The following is a 23082-nucleotide window of genomic DNA, read 5'->3' on the forward strand; positions in this document are numbered from 1 at the left end:
GAAATGTGAGTGCTCAAAGTTGGTTGATATGTTGCAGGTAAAATGATCCAGTGGTAAATGGCAAGAGGTTTCAACACCCTAGAGCAAAATTTGATTGTTGCTATTGATCGGTGTTGGACTCAGAGCCACCATTGGGTAGGAAGTATGGTGAGTGGAGAGGCAAGGGTGATGGGGGTGAATGAATCCAAGAGACAGTCTGCAACACATGAATGTGATAGAAAAATAATATTAAAGGGGAGTGAAGCAAAAGAAGAAGCACGGATGACTTCATATTTCTTCTTTTGTGTCTGTGTGTGTGTTTGTCAGGATATTCTGCATGCTCAATTCATAAGCCAGCTCCTCCAGTGCTGATATTCCAAATAAACAGTGAAGAATCTTTGCTTCAAAACTACATTAGTTGTTTGACCTGGAACAAGGGCATGGACGAACAGAAACACTACATCATATTGAATCCGAAACAGAGCTCTGAAGCCAGCACAGGTTGTCATAAATACTTGAAATCCTGCACCTCGCTATATCTGTCCATAACAACACCACACCATGAAATAGCTAGAGATCTGGTGTTTACAAATACCCACCCGGTGGATTAAAACATGATGCGTTAGTCATAGACAGTATGGTGAATATGTCCGCTGAAGACACATGCACAGCTCTGACAAAGTGATCACTATGTCTATACCTAGGACATACTTTAGATACATAAATGTGTGCAATTGCAGTCTTGTATAACAACGAATTTGAATACGATAGTTGATAAAGGTTAACAACTCTGTCAATACCTGACATAGCATTCTTAGTTTTATGGTTATGGTAGTTTTGTTGGCAAGAACTACATCATATCAACAATAAATGTCAAGAATGAGCATTCCACTTACAGCACCTTTAAAGGCTGCTATTGGTTTTCCTTTAATATCAAAGGGATTTTTCTATATGATTATGAGATCTGTTCCTGATGTTATAGGCTTTTTATTCCTGAAAACTACAGTATATTTGATTGCACAATACCCTGGCACATAAGCTACCTTCTGTAAAGACATTTGCCTGCAGTAGTTCAGTCATGACTAAATAGTTTAGTCATGACTTAAAGAACTGCTCGAGCTATGGCTGCACACTAGTTTATAGCTGATACACACACTTAATGCAAAAAAAGCAACGCTGTGTGCTAAAATTGCTTTTATGTTCTGTAATTTGCAACAGAAAATGTGTTTTGACAGAAATGTTACACCGCTCAGATTGCCTTTTTTTTAATCGACATGAGCAGAAAGTATTGGTATTGAATGTGTTTGCAAGCCACAAGATGTTCGTACTGAATCTATCTAACATTCAATAACAGCACATTTTATCTTTTCCACAATATGCACTTTCAGCAACCGAAGCATGAATGATTAGCATTTTTTATGGTTATGTATAACCTAAAGACAAGCACACAGGATGCAACCCTTAGTCCCTGGTCTCAAAGTCCTGAACTTTGTATTTGTGTCAGGTTTAATTAACATTCACATCCATTTAAAATATCAATTGAATGACTGCTTTTCATTCATGCCAACTCATTCAGTCATCCATGAGCTCTTTTTTCTCTGTTTACTGTTTGCATTTATTTCCATAAATATATTTCAATTTATGAAACACAAATAGTCCACTTGACAAAAGGTCCTGCTTTGTTATTCACGTTGTAATTAGCCTTCAAAAAGCTGTGCTGCATACGTAAAGGGGCATTTGTTAGCAAAGAGGAACGTGACAAATACTGGAACACTGGACATGGTGTTATGTAATAAAGTGGGTTTTGAATTTGACGTTCATCAAACATAAATGTTTACATCAGATTCCTTCTTGTTTGCATATTTTACAAACTCCATGAAGTTTTCTTTAGAGGGTTTCTTTTAATCTTCATGCATACTCTGCTTGTAATTGGAGTGACAAGATTTTAGAGGAGTGAACCTCCAGTTTGACAAATTGTATCATGGGTCATCAGAGATAAGAGATGATTCTAAAGCTATGTTTGTTTTTTCCAGAACGCTGCACACAGAAAATGAAAATGCATCACTCATGGAGTGATGAGTCTGGTATAAATCAGCTGAGCAGATCATATTCTGAGCATTCAGATTCACCACGGCGCTCTGTTTCTCATCTACACTTTAAGTATAATGAGCAGAGTTCCTCCCTGTGGTGCTGTATTTTGGAAGTCGCTGCTCCGGCTGATTTCGGTGTCAGTGCCCATGGAGTGATATCACCACGGTTCAAACAAAGTGTTGCATTCTTGACTTACTTTTGATCGAGAGCGTTGGAGAACCATTCCCCACCTTTTCCCATGCTGAGTGAGGACTCTCTTCCCGAGTCATATCTCTGAGCCTCAGACAACTTGGATCCTTATGGCTATTCTTCTTCTTCTCCCTGAGCAGAGCTTGATAACTTTTATATCATTGTACTCCAGTGTTTCTTCTTTCTGCCTTGACTGAAAAGTGCTGCACACTCAAATAATTTTTGTTTCATTGATAAAAGTGAGGCACACCATACTGTAAGATAAAATAAAAGATATAGACAAAATGTAGCCATAAGCTGGAGAGGGACTTACACTTTGACCTAAATGACTCATCCAGTTACAAACACTGCTACAAAGGTGGCAGTAACGCTGAAGCAATTAGTTTTATTATTCATTTGATAGAAAATTTATCTGCAACGTTGTTGACAGTTGACAGCTGTTTTCAATTCTTTAGCCAAGTGGAAAAAACATTTGCTGCCTCCAGCTTCTTAACTCTGAGGATTTGCTACATGTTAAATTGAATAAAGCAAAGCCATTTTCAGACGTCACCTTGTAAGACTGAATGATTTATCAGTAAATCAAAACAAATCAACAGATTAATAATGAAGATAATCAGTCGTTGCAGCTCTAGGTTGCTTATGTTAAATATAGTCAGCATTTCCAATATTTATTTGTTAGAAAAATGTGCATCAGTTAGCACATTGGAGTTTTCAAAACTCGAAAAGAGGGTAGTGTGAACCCAAACTGCAAGTATATCAGTTTAATGACTGTGTCAACGAGAACACTTGAAAATCATGACAGCATCTGCTCAAAACAGACAAACTGCTGTACATCACCAAAGAGGTGATCACATCAAACACTGAAAACACCAGCAGGCATATGTCAGGTTTATACACTTTGATAAAAGCTGTCATAACTGGTGTGTATTATGACCAACCTTTCTTACAGTGTTGACAAAGGTGATTTAGCTGCTAATTTCTTTTAGCCACATTAGCAGTGTGGCTCTATGAAAGGCTTTTTGGACTGTCCACCAGTTTGGTCCAGACTGAAATAACTCAACAGCTATTGAGTGGATTGGATCGTCATAACGTCAAAATTGTAGTTTGTCCAATAATTACGGAAGATGGTGAACATGCTATGAAATCAGTTTTTATTTTTTCTTGATTCATTTTTTTCCCCCAAATTTAATTTTTCTGAATTTGGTGGTTTATAATTAAAGCACATTCTGTCATCAGAAAGTGTTGGATGGAAAAAAAATCAACAATTCAATAAGGAAATATTCATAATGTAATGAATATGAATGAATTTAATGTAGCATTTCACTATTTTTAATCAAAGCAGATCTTCTGTAGGACAGCCTTCATATGCAGCTCAAACACAGCGGGTAAGTCGGTCTGACAGAGGCTCCTCTCGCGTTCAGGAAACGCTTATCCTTGTTTACAGTGCTTGACCTGAAACTGACGTAGCTTTTTCATTTTTTCCAACCGAATATCTGACTCAAACAGCCACAACGTCTTCAGCAAACTCACGTCTTTCATCTGCTGATGTGGTTGCACCTCTGAGAGTTTGATGAAGCGATGAGCTGTTGCCAGCGTGCTGCCTCTCTCTCTCTCTCAGAGGACCACTTGGACGTGACTGTGTGTGTGAGTGTGTGTGCATACTGTGTGGACTTCTGTTTAAACTGTTTTTAAACAACAGAATGAGGACATTTGTGACTGTGCTCACAACTGTTTGATGGTTCAGACTTTTTTTCAAGGGTTAGGCTAAAATTAGATTTGGGTTGGGGTTAGGCATTTACATGTGATGGTTAGGACTAGGGCAAGGAGCCAGGGAAGGCATTATGTCAGTGAGTTTCCTCACAAGGACAGAGGTACAAGTGTGTGTGCACACGTGTTTGTGTGTGACACACCAAAACACAGCAGCATGATATTCACAATATTCCACGTTTTGCAGTTGAGTCTGTTTTCTGCATCGCGGCAACCACAGGGCACTGGGTAAACATCAGAGCAGCTAAACATTAGCATGTTAACACTGTCGTTGTGAGCATCTTAGCATGCTGCGGTTATCTTTGATTCCATATAGTGTACAGAATGGTACAGCCTCACAGACATGCTAGCATGGCTGGACACTTGTCTTCTGCAGAAGTACAAGACGGCAGCAGTCTTATAGTGGTTAGAAATGATAAATCTGTTGTCAAGTTTTTATGATATTTAAAAAAGTTAAATTAGAGTTTTTGCCAATTTCATTTTATATAATTTTTTACATTTTGTAACAACTTGAGAACTTTTTTCACACTTCCAAAAATAAAGTGTAGTCTTAAAATTAATCAATATCTCATAACATACTATATTTAGTGTTTAGATGGTAGTATTTCAAAATATTTACATTTACAAGAAATTAACAGCAAATATCTCGTGTAAAAAAAGAAAAAAGCAAAAAACTCCAATCATACTTGCAACGCCCCTTAATAATATGTCATGCACGTAATTCTTAGTAATTTGTTTGTATTTTAATTGCTGTTTCTGTTGTTAATTTTTCACTGGTTCACTTGCAGTTCTTTTTTTCCTCTTCTCATGTGACACACAGCTATGATCCTTGGCAGCGTTGTATCTGCCTCACATTGACAACACTAACAAGAAGATAATCACATCATCCTGTGTCGCGACCAGGGGTTAATTATGCACACTGGTGTGACTTGATTAATGTTAATTGTCCGTTTCCAGCAAACTGAAGGCAAAATGTAAACAGTGATACCATTCAGGGTTATGGGTCAGCAGAAAGTCAGTCAAAAAGTTCTCATGCTACTCCTGGCCAATGATTCTGGTACGTCATTATTTAGTCCTCGGCAGCTAGCTGTTGCTACATGCCTGCACATGTATGCGCTGCAGATCAAAGCAGAGCTGGAAATAGTTTAAGTTGTCAGATGATTGATGGATTAAAACTTTTACACAGAGTACTTGTAACATGGTATGCTGAAATGTATTTCTGTTGGCCTTAAAGGTCTTTATTTGAGGTCCATAGAAGCAAGATGTATGTGCAGAAGCTGAAGTGTAGCAGCTGGTGAGCTTTTAGCGAGACACATCAGTTTGAAAGATTTTAGACACAAATGGCTGGATTATGCTGTAAATCCTCTCATATTCTCACTTCAAATAATGCACTCCAAAATACTCTTGGAAGTCTAGAGTATTAGTTTAGGTAAACATGTATTCAGTTGTGTTGCTTCTGTCTCCCCAGTAGGTTTAACTGCGAGAGTCTGCTTCAACAGCACCGAACAAAGCATCTGTCATTTAAAAAATGGGTGAATGATGCTAATGTGTAAAAATAATGAGCTGAGAACTTTTATTTGCAGCACCTCTGATCCTCTTCAGAATTCACCGTCATGTTCCCAGACCAGAAAACACTGAATCATTCATAACTGTTTAATCTCGAACAGGCTCCGTACTGGTGTTGGCGGCGGTCGATAAGTCAAACCTTTCACTTCCCTTTCTGGCACAACTCAGAGCCCTGTATAGAAAGGTTCACAGACACAATGTGAAATAAAAAGGTATTACTCACAAACACATACTACAGCAACTACAGGTAAAGAGTTACTGCTTTTCTGATGATTTCCAATAATTTTCCTTGCTGGTAAAGACCAAGGACTTTCTATGAACAGCTACCATAGCTTTTGCAATACCAAATAAACTGGTGAGAGAGATTGACAAAGGGCAACCATCATATTATTATTATCATGTTAAAGTTCATCTTATGTACTCTTGTTTGCCACAGCTCTTCTAGATCGTGCGAAGAATCAGGGCATTTGTCCAGGATGTCTGAGCAACATATATCTCTGTTGTCTGGCTGTCTCTCCGCTATTCCAGTATTAGCCAGAAGTAATGGTCTTCTTTCAGTCACGGGAGGAGAGTGGTATTAAAGCCCCTTATACTCCAGCACAGAGCAGACACAAAGTTCACTGGTTTACTCAATCATTTTTCCTTGCACAATGTTGAATAAGAGCTTCTGTTGATAATAGAAATCTTCACAGGTACTGACATACTTTATGTCTTTGTATCATACATATCTGCACTATATTTTCATAATAACTTGAAAATGGATACAGTTGGATAGCTGAGAGCTGGGTTAGTCCACAAAAGCGGTACTTTGACTTCATTTTGGCTTGATTTGATTGCAACGACAATGTACAAATGTACAGACTGGCTTCGTTCTGCTGAAGTCTCCCACACTTTGAGAGAGAACACCGGCAGGTGGAACTGGACCACGGAGACACAAAAATAGAAAAACAGAATCACTGTACATATTTAGAAGGAGGAGTAATGCCGCACGGTCCATTTTCCTCTGAACTGCACTGGTCCTCCCATCTGTTTGGTAATAGGAGGGTCCTCAGCACGCACCCCTGCAGTCTTTAGTGTCCATTGTCCAGCAGATGAAGGAGCAGCAACAGAAGGCCGAAGGCAGCTTGAAGCATTAGGCTGGGAGGTGAAGCAGAGATTGGGAGGCTGTTGGATGGCAGGGTGGACTGGCCCACCAGTAGTTCATTTCCCAAGGCCTAGGAGGAGACAGAGAGATCAGTTTATGGCCACTCTTTTTTAGATAGTCCAGTGCTCATGATCTGCTAATACTATGGAGTGTATACAAACAGCCCTTTGAGTTTCAGGTGATCGTAAGAAATGAAGGTGAGGGTTAAATAAATTGGGCTATGGTGATGGCAAAGAATGGAGGTAGTTAGAGGTTAGGACTACCTGAACCTCTGAAACGCAGTGAACAGTCACAAGTCCCCCAGACTACACAATATTTATGCATTGAGAGAAATATGTACTTGTCATGTCTTGAGTGAGAAATGGTTAATTGCACATAGGACCTTGGAGAATCACTGTAATATTTACGTATGTAATTACATTTTAATCAAAGTGAACCTAAGAACCAATTATCATGACTTGGCGTTGGATGTTGGCTCTGTCTTTTTCCTTCTCAGTCCATATACAGAGGGTAAATGTGCATACTGCGTACTGTATGTTTGTGGGCATACTATAATGTTCAGCCATAGGTATAAGTAATTTGGAATAATGCTCCTAACCTGAAGGTGATCCTGAAAGGGAATAAAACATATTTTTCCTCATTTGATTTGCCACGTTACAGCTGTGCATGAAAAGCAGTATGTGATCCCGTGGGCCCACATTATGGACTTTGCAAGGCATCCCTGTAATACAGATTATAATTGGCTAATATTGTGTAGAGTGATCTCAGCATTACTTCTATTACTGTGGTCCTGCATTCAAATTTTCATTGTCAGCCTCAATCATGATCAGTTGACATGATTTACCTCTTAAGATGGAGTGACGCAGAAGGAAAAGTAGAGTAATTAAAGTTACTATGTGCAGAATTAGAAATGACAGCACGACAGACAACAGTGCATGACACTGCCACTCCCTCCATGGGTTCATTCAGCAACTCTGAGAACAAATGGCTGAATATAACTTGACTGCTCCTTTTACACACATAAGTGTGTGCCATCAAAGTAATAAAAAAAAACTATAATCATCACATAAAAATCCACACATAGTAGCTTTAATATTCAAATATGTCATTATCTTTGCAGCTCTGCTGACCAGTGCTTGCTCCTGGAGTCAGAGATAGTTCCCCGCTGCTAAACACCCAACATGACAAGACAACTGCACACCTGTGTTGGTATTATGGTATCTAGGATGTTCCTCATAGTTTCTACGGTTTGTTGTGGAGAAGCAGTGCTCCTGTTTTCTCTGCTGCTGTGGTCAGGGCTGGGTGTACTGGACTGGCTGGGAGTCGGCTGCTGGTCTGATTCACTCCCAAACGTCATAAGAGCGTTCTCTGAAACACAAGGCACAAGGCAGCAGTTAAGAAAAAAAACATCATCATCTTAGTATTTTTTCACCAAGTTTCACTTATGTCTTATTCAATCATGGCAGATGCCTCCGGTTCTGAATTGTAAATTTTGCATGAGAGCTTTTGCTATTTTGGATTTGGTCGGCAGAGGCGAGAGAGAGAAAAAAGAAAACAGAAAATACTCAGTATTCTCTTCAAGTATCCAAACTGCACCTGCCTCTCCACATCGACCTCATTAACTCATGGACCATTTGCACTGGCCAAACAACTCTGAGACCTCTCTCTGTATCGTTTCTAGGCAGGGGGCCCGAGGAAAGACTGGCCAAAGATTCACCTCGCCACACACACAGCAAAGATACTCATTGTGTGTACAGGTTCAGTGATAGATATATATATATATATACTCGCTGAGTTTAGTAACAAGGACCATTAATTATTCAAACTCCAGAGCAGAGGTCATGAGTGAAATGGAAGGAAAGTGTTAGGATGAGAATTGGCTTTAGGAAACACAGCAGAAGAACAGAAGACACAATAAATTACAAGACTCCCATGTAGCACCCTATTATGAAATGATATGTGCTCCCCTTTAATCCGTGTCATTGTTTCCATTATTAATGTGATATAATGCACAACCCTCTTTTCCCCAAAGTCGTGAAGCACAAATAAGAACAGAATGAACTGTGTTTACAGACAATAGTTCTCAGAAGTGTCCCTGAGCCCATGTAGTAACATCCTTTATACAATCATGTCATCACAAAGTGGTGAACCTCCCTCATCCTCGCTTTTGAGCGACTGAGCCTTTGCAGGCCACTGATGCCCCTTTCATACCCAATCATGATACTATCACCTGTTACCTATCAACCTGTTTACCTGTGGAATGATCCAAACAGGTGTTTTTGGAGCTTTCCACAACTTTCCCAGTCTTTAGTTGCTCCTGTCCCAACTTGTTTGAAACTTGTTGCTGCATCACACTCAGACTAAGCAGATATTTACAAAAATCAATGAAGTTGATGAGGTCAGACATTAAACATATTGTCTTTGTACTGTTTTCCATTGAGTATATATCAAAACAGGTTCGCGAGTTTCATATTTTTTTTTCTTTTTTTTTTTTATACACAGGATTCAAACCTATTTGGAATTGGGGTTGTAGTTAGTACTCAGTGTGTTGCTGATCTGGAGGCTTCAATCTGCATCCTCCTCGTTAAGTGCCATCTCTTTACACGCTTTGCCTCCCTGTCGCCCATAATGTTTGAAAAAATCATGTGTGTACTGACAGCCAACAGTGTCCCAACTTTTTTGGACTCTGGGTGTTATTTCCAACAGCTGTTTGTACTGTTCCTAAACTGCTCAGATAATCTTTTGAACCACAATCAACACTATGCACGCTCTAATCCACTGTTGTTACACTGTGTTCTTGCACTACTTTCCCACTGCCCCCACCATTGTTTTGCTTTTTTGATATGCAGTATTTATAGAAATCAAACCCATTTCCTATTCATTTTCAGTCACACAACGCAATATGTATAAAAACATTAAGACATCAATCTGTGTTTCAGTACATAAGGAACAGGTCAGGAAAGCGGTACAGGAACATCCGCACCACCACTATCAGACTGAGGGACAGCGTCTTCCCCAGAGCTGTTAGAGCTATCACCCCCAGCAGCCCCTCACTGGAGTGAGAGACTGTGAGAACTGTGAACCACTGCACACCGCACTTTTACACCTCCACCTCCACCTGCACCTTCTGTGTACTTAACATTTAAGTACAGACACACACTTAACTAAATTATATACATTTTAGTATATTAGCACATTTCATTTTCATTGGTATTTCATTTCACTGGTATATTTTATTGTTTACTGTTTATATACATTTTAGTATATTTCAGCTGCTGTCGGTACATTTCACTGGTATATTTTATTCTGTTGGTACATTTCACTGTGTATATTTTATACTGTTTGTATATTTTATTCTGTTGATACATTTCACTGGTATATTTTATTGTTTATTGTTTAGTATATTTTTATTGCCTTAGTATATTTTCATTCTGTTATATTTTTTTAATTGCATTTACGAATATTTTTATTGCATGTTGGTTTATTTTATTGTAGCAATCTTAATTTTATTCTTTCTAATCTTCCTTATCTTTCTTATTATCTTGTTTCTAAGATGGGGGTTGCAATGCAGATGTCATTGACATGCCATGCTTAATGACAATAAAGAATCTTGAATCTTGAATTGAATGACATGAGGTATGAAGGAATGTTTGTCAAAGTACCAAAAGATAATGAGCATCTTTCATGAGCAAACTTTTTTCCCATTAATTGTGGGAAAAAAAGCACATCAGGTGTTTGGAGGAGATTTAATAAATATACAATTACCTAACAATCACAGGGCCAACTTACTTATAATTCACTAAAAAGTGACTGTCTGAACACTCAGGGAGAATTACCAAGGAAACAGCATGAAGGGGATGATTAATAACTAGAGAAAATGAAGTGAGCGAGTAAAAGGGGAGCAAGAGAAACAGAGAGACAAGCTGAGATAGAGAGAGTGAGAGAACATACTGCTAATTCTACAGAAAGCACAGGATTTAAATACATGACTCTGCTGCTGTTTGAGCATGCTGGGAAACATCTGTCTCACTGAATCCCCACAGCTCTGTCCTCTCACTTCCTTCTATCAGAGAACTGATCAGGTCTGTTTGAGTGTCCCCTGTTGCAGGTTAGCAGTGCGAATTATTCTGATTAGGGAACGCCGTTTTTGTGTTTCACTACATAATGAAATTATTCTGGCTGTACCAGCAGTGGAGTGAAATAAGTAAAACCATAGCGAACCAGACAAGCGCCTGAAGTATTTGTGTAACGGTATTTAAGGCTATGAATAACACGATATTTGTGTGACACAAGAGCTGATACTAATTTTTCCATCTCAGGTTATATAAACGCAAATATTTGCTTTAAATCTTAAAGACAAGGACACAAAATAGTCACATAACTCGCGAGAAACCACAACTTATCCTTTTACCACTTGTGTTTTTGATTAAACATAGCAGATATGCACAACATCGACATGATGATGTGCGCATGTGCAATAGTCATGCAGGCCCTGTGATGTCAAGGAAGGCAAATGAACTCGTCATGCTACAACTGTTGCTTGATACAAAAGGAAAACTTGCACGGCTTTTATTTTCAATGACGAATCCACAGGAGAAGTCTGATATAATATTGTCCAATTTACATTTTATGTTCTTGGATATGCAAGTTTCTAGTGAGTGCTAGGCAGGCTCTGAACTGAACTGCTTTGGGATTGTGTAGAAAAGATGGACTCTTTGTCAAGTGGATTGAATTCTGAGACTGTGGGAGTCTTTCTCATGTACACACTTACACCCACACCAAAATTGCTTTGTTTCTGTTTTTCAATTACCATGTACAATTTTTTTCCCATTAGCAATAATGTTTTTTAAATACCCTCCCACATACACACTTTTTTAATAGAATGTACATATATAGTTGACTTCTTTATTTTGTATTTTGTATTCTTTATTCTCTTCTTTGTCTTCTTTTGTATTCATGCTACTATTACTGCTGTCTGTAACAGCAGAATTTCCCCAGCAGGGATTAATAAAATTATATGTCATCTTATCTTATCTTATCTTGCTTGAAATAATACACCTATTGTAAACTGATTTGAGTTCTGGTCTATTTGTTTGCTGTGCTGGTGTATGGCAACGTATATTTCCCTGCTGCTTGCTTTTTTTGCTTTATTGTTTTGTACAGTTTAACAAAGCTATTTTTTCCTATTTTATAATTTGTAATTTGTTACATGCACCTCTGATTGGGAGCCCTCTCCATTTAAAGCCTGCTACAAAAAGTTCTACATCGATTAGTTTTTTCAAATAGAGCTTTTCAAGTCATCTGGTGAAAAATCCTGCATTTTTTCATATTGTACTATATATATCAAATAAAAATATCCAGATTCATGCAGCCCTAATATGACTCATATTGTGTTAATTCATTAGAGGTAGTGGGTGACTTTTGTTACCTACTGAGCCAGACACCCTGTTTCCAGTCCTTATGCTAAGCTAGGATAAGCAGATGCTGACTGTAGCCTTACATTTATTGGACATGAGAATGATATCGATCGTCTCATCTAATTCTCAGCAAGAAAGCAAATAAGTATAGTTCACAAAATGTCAGAGTATTGCTTCAAGGGTTTAAAACACACATGCAATTGTATTAGGAAGCTGAAATTGGAAAATCTAATTGTTATAAAACGGTCATGATATGACAAAAATGTCATAAAACATTTGTGCAGTTCTGAACTGAGACAAACTCTTTATCATTGCAGTCTGATACTGTCGATCGTGTCCTTGGAGCTAAATAGAAACTGGATTTTGCAGCACATTTTGAAACATTTTAATATCTCACTGCTGTTGGCCTAGTTTTTCTGTAAAGAGACTCAGTGACTGAGTCATGACCAGAAACAGACCTAAATGTATCCTGGAAAAAACCCAACATAAAGATGCCTGGAAAGAGAAAATACCCCAAACGTATCAGCTCTTTCCCTGAAAACTGCACGACAGCAGTTAAATGGGACACTAAAATAGCACAGATTTTCTACCCCCTAATACCTCTATACAAACACAACCCCTACCCCAAAAACCTGAGTCAGTACATTCCAGCGCATTGAGCGTAGAGTGACACTCACGGAGACAGATGTTGTCGGTGAAGTATCCCAGGAAGTTATCACACTCGTCTCTCCGGCTCCCACTGGCTGAGCAGGAGCACCATGGAGCCACGCTGGACGTGGAGTTGTCGACATAGTTGGGAGTTATTGTACTTCCTGCAGAGAGACCGCACACAGGCCTCAATCAGTATTAAATATTCATTCTCCTTTGAGTTGTTACACTATAGTGCTTTATTGTCTGAAACATTAATGGACACTGCATTTCCTATGCTCTGACCTGATGCACAGGGCTGATAATATTCTAGTACCGTTGGTTTGACTGACTTGAGAAATACTCCAATTTTCTCTTTTTTAGGTCACAGAAGTCTCTGGCATTGAGAGTTTTTTTCTGTGCCATAGTGGAGGCAGGATTTCAACTGCTTTAATAAATACAAGACAGGAATGAAAATGCCAAGTGTGTGTTTGTGCTGAGGGGCACCATTTGAGGTTCTTGAAATGCATTAGCTCCTCTCTCCAGCGCGTGGAGAAGAAGTGGCTGTTCTTTTTCTTTTACAGACTGTTATAAAACAAATTAAATATTGTGTAAAGAGAGATTTTCCTACTTTTGTATCTTAAACCATGTTGAACTTTTGTCTTTTGCTTTAGAGTTTCTTGTCATTCTTCCACTCATTCTTAACCTGTTCTAAATGTATTAATTCACCCTCTAGCTAGCCTTCACTCATTCCTGCCTCCTTGTCCCTGCACAGTCTTCTCTTTTCTTCTCTAACACAACATGAGGCACATAATCTTCTTTCACTCGCTATTTTCCCTCTCTACCTGCTCATTGTATTTCATTTTTCCCTGTCCTTTGTTTTTTCACCCTTTGTGTTACCTCTCAGGTGTGCACCTACCTATGAGCCCTGTGTAGGCGAGGAGACAGGCTCCATAGTTCCCTTGCTTGCAGCCATTTGGAGACGTTTCGGAGGGTTCGCAGTCGTACTGAAACTGTGCCAGGCGAGACCTTCAGAAGAAACAGGCACTGGTTAGCAAGAACGTGATAGATCCCTGTTTTGTTTTAAGTAAAAAGTTTGCTGCTTCTTTTTTATACATTGTGTCTACGATAACTTGGTCATTTAATTAAGAGTTTGCCCCTCTGACATAAAGAAATATTGTTGGCCGTGGTGAAGACTGAAAGCATTGGACTGTAATGTGAAAGTGATAGAAAGAGTAATATATTTCATCCCCCAGACCTGGGATCATTAGTAAAGCCCTCTGAGTGTAATGGGGCTGTGAAAAATAATGGCCATGACCAGAGATAGCAATGAGCGATAACTCTGATCCATCTGGCTCTTTATCTGTGCTAAATATTTAATGTGTTATTCCAACAGGCTCTCTGGGGTGTTCTAACCAGTGCTGGTAGAAAGCTTTAGGGTAAAACAGCAGGCCATTTTGTTGATTGAATGGCTGTTTATTTGATTTCAAAGAGCCATAATATTGAACAGCACTGGCCCAAATATGTATGGGGAGAATATCTTAAATCTGCATCTGAGGAATACTTGAATAAAGTGGGAATGATGAAATATTGGCTTTGCTAATTCGGTATACTTTGAGAAATGAGGTGGATCATTAAGTAAAACCAAACTGGGAATTATGCTCATATTGTAGCAGTATGTTATTGCATCCATATGAGACCATGGCTACGTGAGAAATAACTTTAATATCGGTTACAGACATGAGAGACAGACTGACATTGAAATAAATGGGAGCCAATTAAAAGCTTCCATTTCTCCGTTCTAACCTGCACACATAGTCAGCATTGCAGATCCTCATCTGTGTAATGCAGTTGGGTTTTTCCAGGCTTTCGTAAGAGCAGCTGGGCACAATAGTCTGCCTTCGACGCTCTGCACAGGCGGTGTCCGTACAGGGGCAGAAGAGCAGCTCGTGTGTGTAGTCGGCGGGGACGCGGTCAAAGAACCTGCGCAGAGCCTTATTGCATTTAGGCCGGTTGCACAGGCCCGACTTGGCAGTGGGTTTGATACAAGCTGAGACATATTCTGTGCGGAGCTTCTGGCACAAGTCGTCCACATTGCAAGCCTTGGCTGCATCCAGGCAGCGATTCACAGTTGTCATGCCAACATCAGAGTCTGTGGATAAAAGTAAGGTCAAAGACAAGTGCAGATATCAGTGGAACAATAATAGCAATCGAACGAAAGGGTTTTGTGTTTATACAAATAAGAGCGTACGTGACCTGTGGTGTTTACTTATTCAACATGCTGAGATCTAATCTCGCCTTGTTGGAGGTTCAAAAGTGGAGATTGGTAGTTTCAAATTAAAGTTCAGCTTCAGGGTGGAAGTGTCTGTAAATAAGCAATGGAGTTTCGTTTCCTGAGGACCGGAATAACAAAATGAGTATTAGGAGAGGAGTCTGGTCTCTTCTCCCATGTTCTCTAAGAAAAGAGAGCAGTTTCTCGGTCCATAAATATAACCCAGTGGGCTCCTTTGCATTATTTTGATGTTAGCACAAGAACCAAGTCCATGCCTTTCCATCCAAGTAATTAAAATGATCATGATGGCTGGCATATTGCAACACCAGACTTAGAATTTCAACCTGCGCTTTGGTATTCCGCGGATTGACGTCTGTCCGCTGTCTGTTGCAAAACCCTCTCTGTCATTCTCCTATCTGTAAAAAGTGCCTGGCTACGATGTAACTATAGTTATTCCTCCATCTGTTATTTCAAGGGTAGCGGCCAATCACATACAGTATATTATAGTGGTAGTGAAATAGTGGAGGTTCACATTCACGATTTGCTTTTATCAAACCTTAAAAAACTGGTTATAATTTAAGGCAGTTTCAATGTGATAGCTGTCTGAAAGCCACCTAACAATGGCCGTCAGGCTAAAATGTTTGCTGTAGCTGGTGTCACTAGTTGTCGATTTTCTGGGTAATTGTACTTTGCATTTGATGTTGCAGTTGATTCTTGTTTGTGCCCTAATGATAGAATTGTCCGCTAACATTACTGACAACTATGTTATTAACTTAAGTTTCTGACATCACTAGAGTCATGCTGGTGTTGTTGCAGATCACATCCGCAACAAAAGACATCAAGGAAACTTTCTGTCCTTTCCCGCATCTTGGATAACGCAGGCCTGAATTTCTGAATGGTGTGGTTATAATGCTTGGTGTGAGATAGTGGTCGGCCGATATGGGTTTTTCAATGGCCAGTGTTATATAATTAGAGAGCTGCAACATATCGGCCAGTTCAGCCATGTCTGATATATAATGCTGATTTGTTTTTTTTTTTAACATTTATTTAACACTAATGTTGTTTTCTGCAGTTTGCCTGCGGAGCACTTATTTTAAATTTGAAAAAATGTATCAACTGAATAGACGTCCACATGTAATTAAAATCTAAACTTTTTTTTTTAAAAAGAGAACAACCTTATGAATGAAACCTTTTTAGTGCATGTAACAGCATTTATCAGCAGACAGTGGCATCTCCTTGTTTCTGACAGAGCATTACAAACGAACATTTGTGCTTACATAAATAAACAAACAAACATTGTCAATGCAGCACCCAGCAGCACCTCTTTGTTTTTCCCAATGAACATATATTTCACACAAATGTATAATTCACTTAAACACAAAAAATAGTTGAAAATAAAAAATGTTCATTGCCTCTGACGTCTCTGCTGACACTTTTTATTTAATTGGCCAACTATCTCAAAATATACTGGCTCGATTAATCGGTTGGCAGATTAAGACCAGTCTAGTGTAAGAGTGAACCCTGGTCCTCCGTGTGGCACCGGTTGAATGATCATTTTGTGTACATGTTTCCTGAGAAATGAGCAACCAGCTGAACTTCAGGCTGTTGCTACAGTCATCAGTTTTCTGCAGCGTGTTTATGGTTTTGTAACATTGGCAGGTGTTCTGGTCAGACTGGTAGATGGATATAAAGCCTTTGACTTCAGGTGGAAACTCATCCAAAGAAACCTTCTAGGTTACTTTTAAATTTCTTGCTCACTGTTTTCTTATATATTGCAACCAAGTCTTTGTTGCCTTAAACTAAAGTTGTTTTACTTGCTCGGACATAGATTTTAGTAGATCTTTCACACAATGTGAAAAATGCATATTTAGTTCACGTTGTTGTTATTTATTGCTAGGTTTATAATTTTTATATCCACAACATGTAATCTGCCTTTCAGAGTTTGGTCTTATTTTAATCAGTTCTATGAGACTGCATGGTTACATGAGCCCGAGGCTATAAGAAACAATGCCTGGATTAGAATTCATTGACAGTCGTGGATTATGTTATTTCAACTGAGTCTGGCAAATGAATTAGGTTGCCATCAAACAAGTTGGAGTCAAAGATATAATTTTGAATGCTGTAATTGTGTCCAGATGAATAATAAGAACTTGTGTAACTGCGTCTAAGACAAGAAGGGACCTCTATTTGCCTTGGGCGTGCTTCCAGGAAAAATTCAGTGGAGTCATGTGTTCGTGCTTGAACAAACCGTCTTCAAAGGGTAAAATGGTATAAAATAAGGTGAAAGTTAATGAAGGTCAGTGAACTTGCCAGCTGTAATAGAAGCCAACCGGACATAGTCGTAATCCCTCTGCACTGTCTCATAGGGGTAACTCTCCACCAGGTTGAGCCCTAAGAGAATAACAGGCACAGGTAGAAATCTGGGCTTGTATAATGAAACATCATAATTCATTTAAACTGTATACAACATCAGTAATCTTCTCTTGTAATCATTTACTTTTTACCATCAATGCTCCATCTGTACTTCTACCCATACCGCATGTAAATACATTTCTGATTTGTTTAAGAGTCTTTTCACAGTGTAGACAGCTGCTATCCAGGAACAACTTACCATGTATGATGGACTGATGAAGGCTCCAGTATATGCTCAGGCAGTTCTTCTCCTTCTTCATGCCCCGTTTACACTGGCATCCATGTAAGGGGCTGGCCAGCAGGGCAGACACTGCGTTGGCACACTGGCTCCTGGCACCGGGGCCCAGCTTCACGCTGCCATTGCCCGCCACACACTGACGCAGAGTCCGCAGACGTGGACTGCAAGTCTCATCACTCGAGCATGAGTCTCCGGCCACCAAGCAGTCTCTGCCGGCCAGTATAACCTCTAACAGAGCTGCGAGAGAGAAAATCAGAGCACAGCAGAGAGATAAGGGGATTTGAGATGGCAGTCGGACACAAATGTCAGGAATAGGCAAAATAAAAGAGCAGGAAGTTTAAGAAGAACATTTTGAGAGGGAAAAATGTGAACAGTTGTAAGGGGATATCGAGCATTAAGTTAAATCAACAGGGAGGATTATTGTGTGATTCTGAAAACGTGAGAATGCAGAGGTGAGATTCTCTTGCAAGTATCATTACAGCACTCGTCTCATACCAACCAGTGAAATTTTAATTGATGTAGCTGATGCATCTCATTGCTTCAGAACCTGGGATGCGTCACGCATCTTAAGTTTGGTGAAACTCTGCATAGGCATCCAAGGTACTGCGTGTGATAGACTGTTTTGTCGAGGTGAGGGACAATCAAGAAAGATTTTGTGTTTTTTTTGTATGACAGCCTTGCTAGCAGCCTAGCTCTAGGGATGCCAATGTGGATCTGTCAGTCTGTCAACCTTTTTGGCCCAGACTCCACACAAAAATAATCAACAACTATTCAGCTCTACTGCATGAGTCTATTCAATGAGTTGCAGAGCTTGAATAATGAGTGTGCGTCATGTACAGAATACAGAGAACATTAAGAAGTGAAAGAACCACACATATTCATCTGTTGCTGTGGTGAAAAGCCACAATTCAGTACCGTGAGTGTTTAGTAAACTCTATCTCAGTGCACCAACATAACAGCTGGTGAGGTGGGAGTTGTTTGCATTGCTTGGCTCGGTTGTCAGGCAAAGTACTGAAGGTAAACAAGGGGTAAACAGAAAAAGTTAAATTTATGTTAAATCATATACACTTGCATCACAGGTAAAATAGTTGTAGAGTTGTTGGTTAAATCATGAGGGGAGGCAAATGGTAATGCATTATGGCTGCATTTATAGGATTTTTATGGCTCCTTTTTCTTATGTCTTGCAAACAACCGACCCATGGAGGCATATTAATATGGAATTCCAGCGTAATTAACTCGGGTGCCTTTTATATCCTGCTGTGTATATTGAGTTTGAGTCGACTCGTAATCGCTGCCAGGATTATGTTCACAGGCAACGTTTGTTTGTTTGTTGAACAAAGCTCTGCACCGGAGTCACAGTCGCAGTCCTGAGCTTTGTATGTCCAACTTACAAAGCTCAGGACTTCAGAGACAGGGGTTCACGTCCCATCTGTGTTTCAGTTTAGGCAACGAAAGCATTTTGTTGTGGTCAGGAAAAGATTATGGTTTCAGTTAAATGTTAATAAGCATGTTTTGTCTCCTGATTCCTCCTCTGCTGACTTTTTCTGTATTAAACTGCACCACAATATTTCCAAATGCTGTCAGTGTCTAAACATAACCATAAAAAAGTGTAAAAATGTGATGGTCCCTGCAGGTGGATATTGCATTGCAAGATCTGATATTTTACCAGAAAAGGAAATAAATGCAATGTGAGCATTTAGTTGTGTATATAAATGTAATTTCAAGGATGGAATTTGGGATCATAAGGATTTTGACTTTGAAAAGAAACTCTGCTGCAACCATTTAGGAACCAGACCGCAAAGCACACGCAGCAGCAATATGAGCTCTTACAATATCATAATTACATGCATCAAGACGTTGACCCCAGGTGTGAAAATGAAAACAATTAGCAGCACAACTGGAGAAGCTTTTGTTGTAGAGCATAAAATACAGACCCTTTCTAAAAAGAGCTGCCACTCTTCTTTTGAGTCTTGTTGCACCCCCTGCAGATTTTTCTCATTATCATTTTACTGAGAAAATTACGGCTTGTTTTATATGTTTTACACCTTGTGTGTGTACAATTTAAGGAAAACTTTTATTGAAGAAAACTACATGTTGCTGTTGCTGGTAAAGTATCGTCTCTGTAGATTTAGAGGTATGTCTGTCTTCAGATTTGTTTTCTCAGGTTATTCTGACAACATATTCCTAAGCATGACCCACAATAAGTCAAAAGCATCCTATTATTGAAACGCTGTAAATTCATGTCACCTCTGTTTTCTCTCGCAGTGTCTCTTACCCCATCTGCTTAAATCAAAACTTTTCAATTTCATGCTGCTTTCATCTGCTTATATCTGCTTACACTTAAGGTATTTCTAGGGCAGAATTGCCTAGACCATTGTTTTGGTCTCCAAAACATCCACATACACACATACTCAAGAGCAAAGAGAGTAATAAACCAACATATTTTCCATTTTGTCAACCCTGTTCAATCAATTACATGTGCTCTCAAAGCTGGATCTTTACTGAAACCCCACAGATGAATTGAGTCTGACTCACATCAGGATTTGTCCAAGCTCTCATCCTCTATTCAGCACATGCCAGCTAAATGCATCCAATACAGACATGTGGATGCTACGTGGGGAAAAAAAAAAAAAGTTCCAACCAACGCCAACGTCCTGCAAGGCCAGATGGTCAGTTGCAAATTCAAGGCAGAGATCCCAGGCCCTTCCTGCTATGTGTGTCGGTTTGTGCTGCCTGGGCAGAAGCTGGAATAGACACCATACATCATGAATGCAAATGAGCCGCTTGATTTGACATTTCCAATAAGCCTGTCTCAATGTACCAGTGGGTTTAGCCAATTAACCATGTCAGTAATCAATGTGTTCTGAGGCTCAGTTAAGTCCTCAGTTTCCCTGCCACATAAATCACAGACAGATTGGCTGATCAGTTACCCTTGCGCACCGACTTAATGGTCCACTTCAGGAGAGATAAAATGGAAAATGAAACTTAATGAAGTCAGCTGGAATGTTACCCTCACTCCTATATACGTACAAAGCAGTGAGGCTGTGGGGGAAATGGTAATGTATTGGCGCACTTAATGAGTATCACCTTTGTTTCAGTGCTCTTAAGATTTGTAAATTATCTTAATAGTTGGATTAAGGCTATCAGCCTCACTTTGAAGTGCGCAGCCTCCACCACTGATGGCTGCCTAACAAAAGGTGTTGGCAACATGATACAAGCCACTTTGTGTTTGGCAGCTACTTGCGTGCTTTCACCTAGAAACTTTATTCAAACTTCTCTTAAAACATTTATGCAATTATGAGAAATATTTAGTTTTGTACTTTATATTAATGCATCAAATGACATTGTGACAGCATGAATGTGATCACTCATGTTTCTAAGCATTTTGGCCCTTCGTCCACACAAAAACTGCATGGGTGAATGAAACAAGGCTTTTGGCAAACTCCCTCCAGACTGAGTTTTGGCTTGTGACGGCAGTGCGTGTGCGTCATTATACTTTGTTTACATGAGGCACTATTTCGTGCAAGAGCATACGTGGCCAAAACAATGCTGGTTTACCTTGCTAACAGGACTTTTTTTATATCTTGACACATACATGTATAGCTGCTCTTCCTGCTATAGAGAACCAGAGACATCCGAACGCGCTACAGAGGTCACCATTTTGCTACATGATCCAGCTTTGACACGATACAGACTGTCGCTGGTTGTGGATATTAACCTCTAGCTGAAGGTAGCTTATAGCTTTTTTCAGGCTGATTTGCAAACATGGCTTTAGGTTTAGGGTTATATCGCCGCCTGTTGGTTTGGTATTCTCTTGACAGTGCTTCAACTGCGTTTTTGCATTTTTATACCTATATTAGCAGTGCTTGTGTAGACAAGAGTCTTTTTTTTTTTTGAGAATGAATGAGGAAGAACCATGTTTTCAATGATACCTGTGAACATGTGGACCAGGAATGAGAATTATCACCTGAATCCTTAGCTGCTCTTGGCTTTGCGGAGCTTTAGTGAGTGCAGTCTGCATCAGGCAGTCTATTTCAGGTAAAAAGCTCTAAAAACCTACTGTAACCACCTGTTTTGCACCAAACAACAGACTGACATAGTTACCAACTAGCTGGTGAACCGTGGAGCATTTATCTGCGCCAGATCTAGATATTTCCTTCAGGAATTGGTAGAGACAAAAAACTAAGCTAAAAGAGTGTGAATATTGGATTTACAATCATCAATGTTCACAACTTGTTTCTGCTGCCCCCAAGTGGCCAAAAAAAAAAACAGTTCTTAGAGGTTTAAATCAAATAGATTATTTTCTGCCTCCTTGTTTTTCCCTTCTGTACTAATATTCCCACCCTTCCAACAGCACCTCTTCAGCTGCTCCTTCATTAACAGCTTGTTCTGCTGTGTCGGGTTTAACTCAAACCCAAAGCTACAGGAGTTACAGTTAACTGTGACTTAATGTCGCCATTTATATGTGTGTCAAACATACTTTATGTATATATGAGTCTTTTTCCCCCCCAAGTACTTGTAACACTATAATTCTTCCAACAGTTCATCCTGCTTTAGCCACTTCTCCATTTCCAATTTATCAAGCTATATAAGCAGTAAAAGAAGCTTTAATCAATCACATTTGTGTGGTTGTCTTCAAAACTACACGTTTCAAGTTTTTGTGTTCTTTTGAAATATTACCTTTAGCCAAAGGAGAGAGATTTTTGAGAGGAGAGACATTCATCAAAAGTCATTAAAAAGAAAAGAGTTAGAAGTGGCACACTTTAATAAGATCCAAGTGAATATTAAATTTGGTCTTATTCTTTGCTGATCTCCTGCTGGTGACATTAAGCTCCTTAAGTATAGCACTTTGCCTTTTAGATAAAAGTGAAGTCATGTTTTGAAAGTATCGCAGGTCCTCATGTGTCCTGTATACACTGTTTGCTATATCAGTGACAAATTCTAGGAGCTGAACATTTAAGCTATTGAGTGAATATAAATTGTTCTACCAGTGTATGAATCATGCTTGCAAAAATGTAGCCTGTTTTTTCTTCTGTTACGAATAGTTGCTGCTGATATTGTGCATAAGACAAAATTATTCGCTTTTATGGCCCAAAATTTGCAATTTCAGACATCAAAGCAGAGCAGATTGAATTTGGCAAAATGAGACAGCAAAATATCCATCTACGTTCAAAATGAAGCAATGTCAGCTCCACTCACATTCCACGTTAGACATCAAACAAATAGTGCATGCAGACCTAGAAATGCACTGTAATTAAGCTTCAAAGTTTCGAAAAGAGAAGCATTCAAACTTTCTTCAGAATACACCAGGTGACTCATATGTGCTACACATAACAGTTTTCAGTTTCTCATCAGCCATTGATTGAATTGATCCTTTTCC

At 39.3% G+C, this 23082-nt stretch overlaps 1 protein-coding gene across 1 annotated transcript; it reads right to left on the reverse strand.

Moving 5' to 3' along the window:
• Window positions 1-6514: 6514 nt before the first annotated feature.
• On the reverse strand, window positions 6515-18902 carry gfra4b (GDNF family receptor alpha 4b). The gene is made up of 8 exons (XM_041943690.1): window positions 18899-18902; window positions 17664-17939; window positions 17363-17443; window positions 14587-14932; window positions 13700-13809; window positions 12831-12965; window positions 7938-8104; window positions 6515-6806 (listed from the first exon to the last, which is right to left on the reverse strand). Exons 1-8 carry the CDS (start codon window positions 18900-18902, stop codon window positions 6663-6665), a joined length of 1263 nt encoding a protein of 420 aa, XP_041799624.1. The 3' UTR covers window positions 6515-6662.
• Between the last annotated feature and the right edge of the window lie 4180 nt (window positions 18903-23082).

The sequence above is a fragment of the Chelmon rostratus genome, chromosome 9 (genome assembly GCF_017976325.1).
Source record: "Chelmon rostratus isolate fCheRos1 chromosome 9, fCheRos1.pri, whole genome shotgun sequence".
Classification (NCBI taxonomy): domain Eukaryota; kingdom Metazoa; phylum Chordata; class Actinopteri; order Chaetodontiformes; family Chaetodontidae; genus Chelmon; species Chelmon rostratus.

What these genes read in the sequence shown, in the direction of transcription:
- gfra4b (XM_041943690.1), bottom strand. An exon ending in TCATCAGTCCATCATACATG is followed by an intron (nt 17,444 to 17,663) that starts GTAAGTTGTTCC and finishes TTATTCTCTTAG; the next exon opens with GGCTCAACCTGGTGGAGAGT. An exon ending in CACCGACAACATCTGTCTCC is followed by an intron (nt 8,105 to 12,830) that starts GTGAGTGTCACT and finishes CTTGTGTTTCAG; the next exon opens with AGAACGCTCTTATGACGTTT.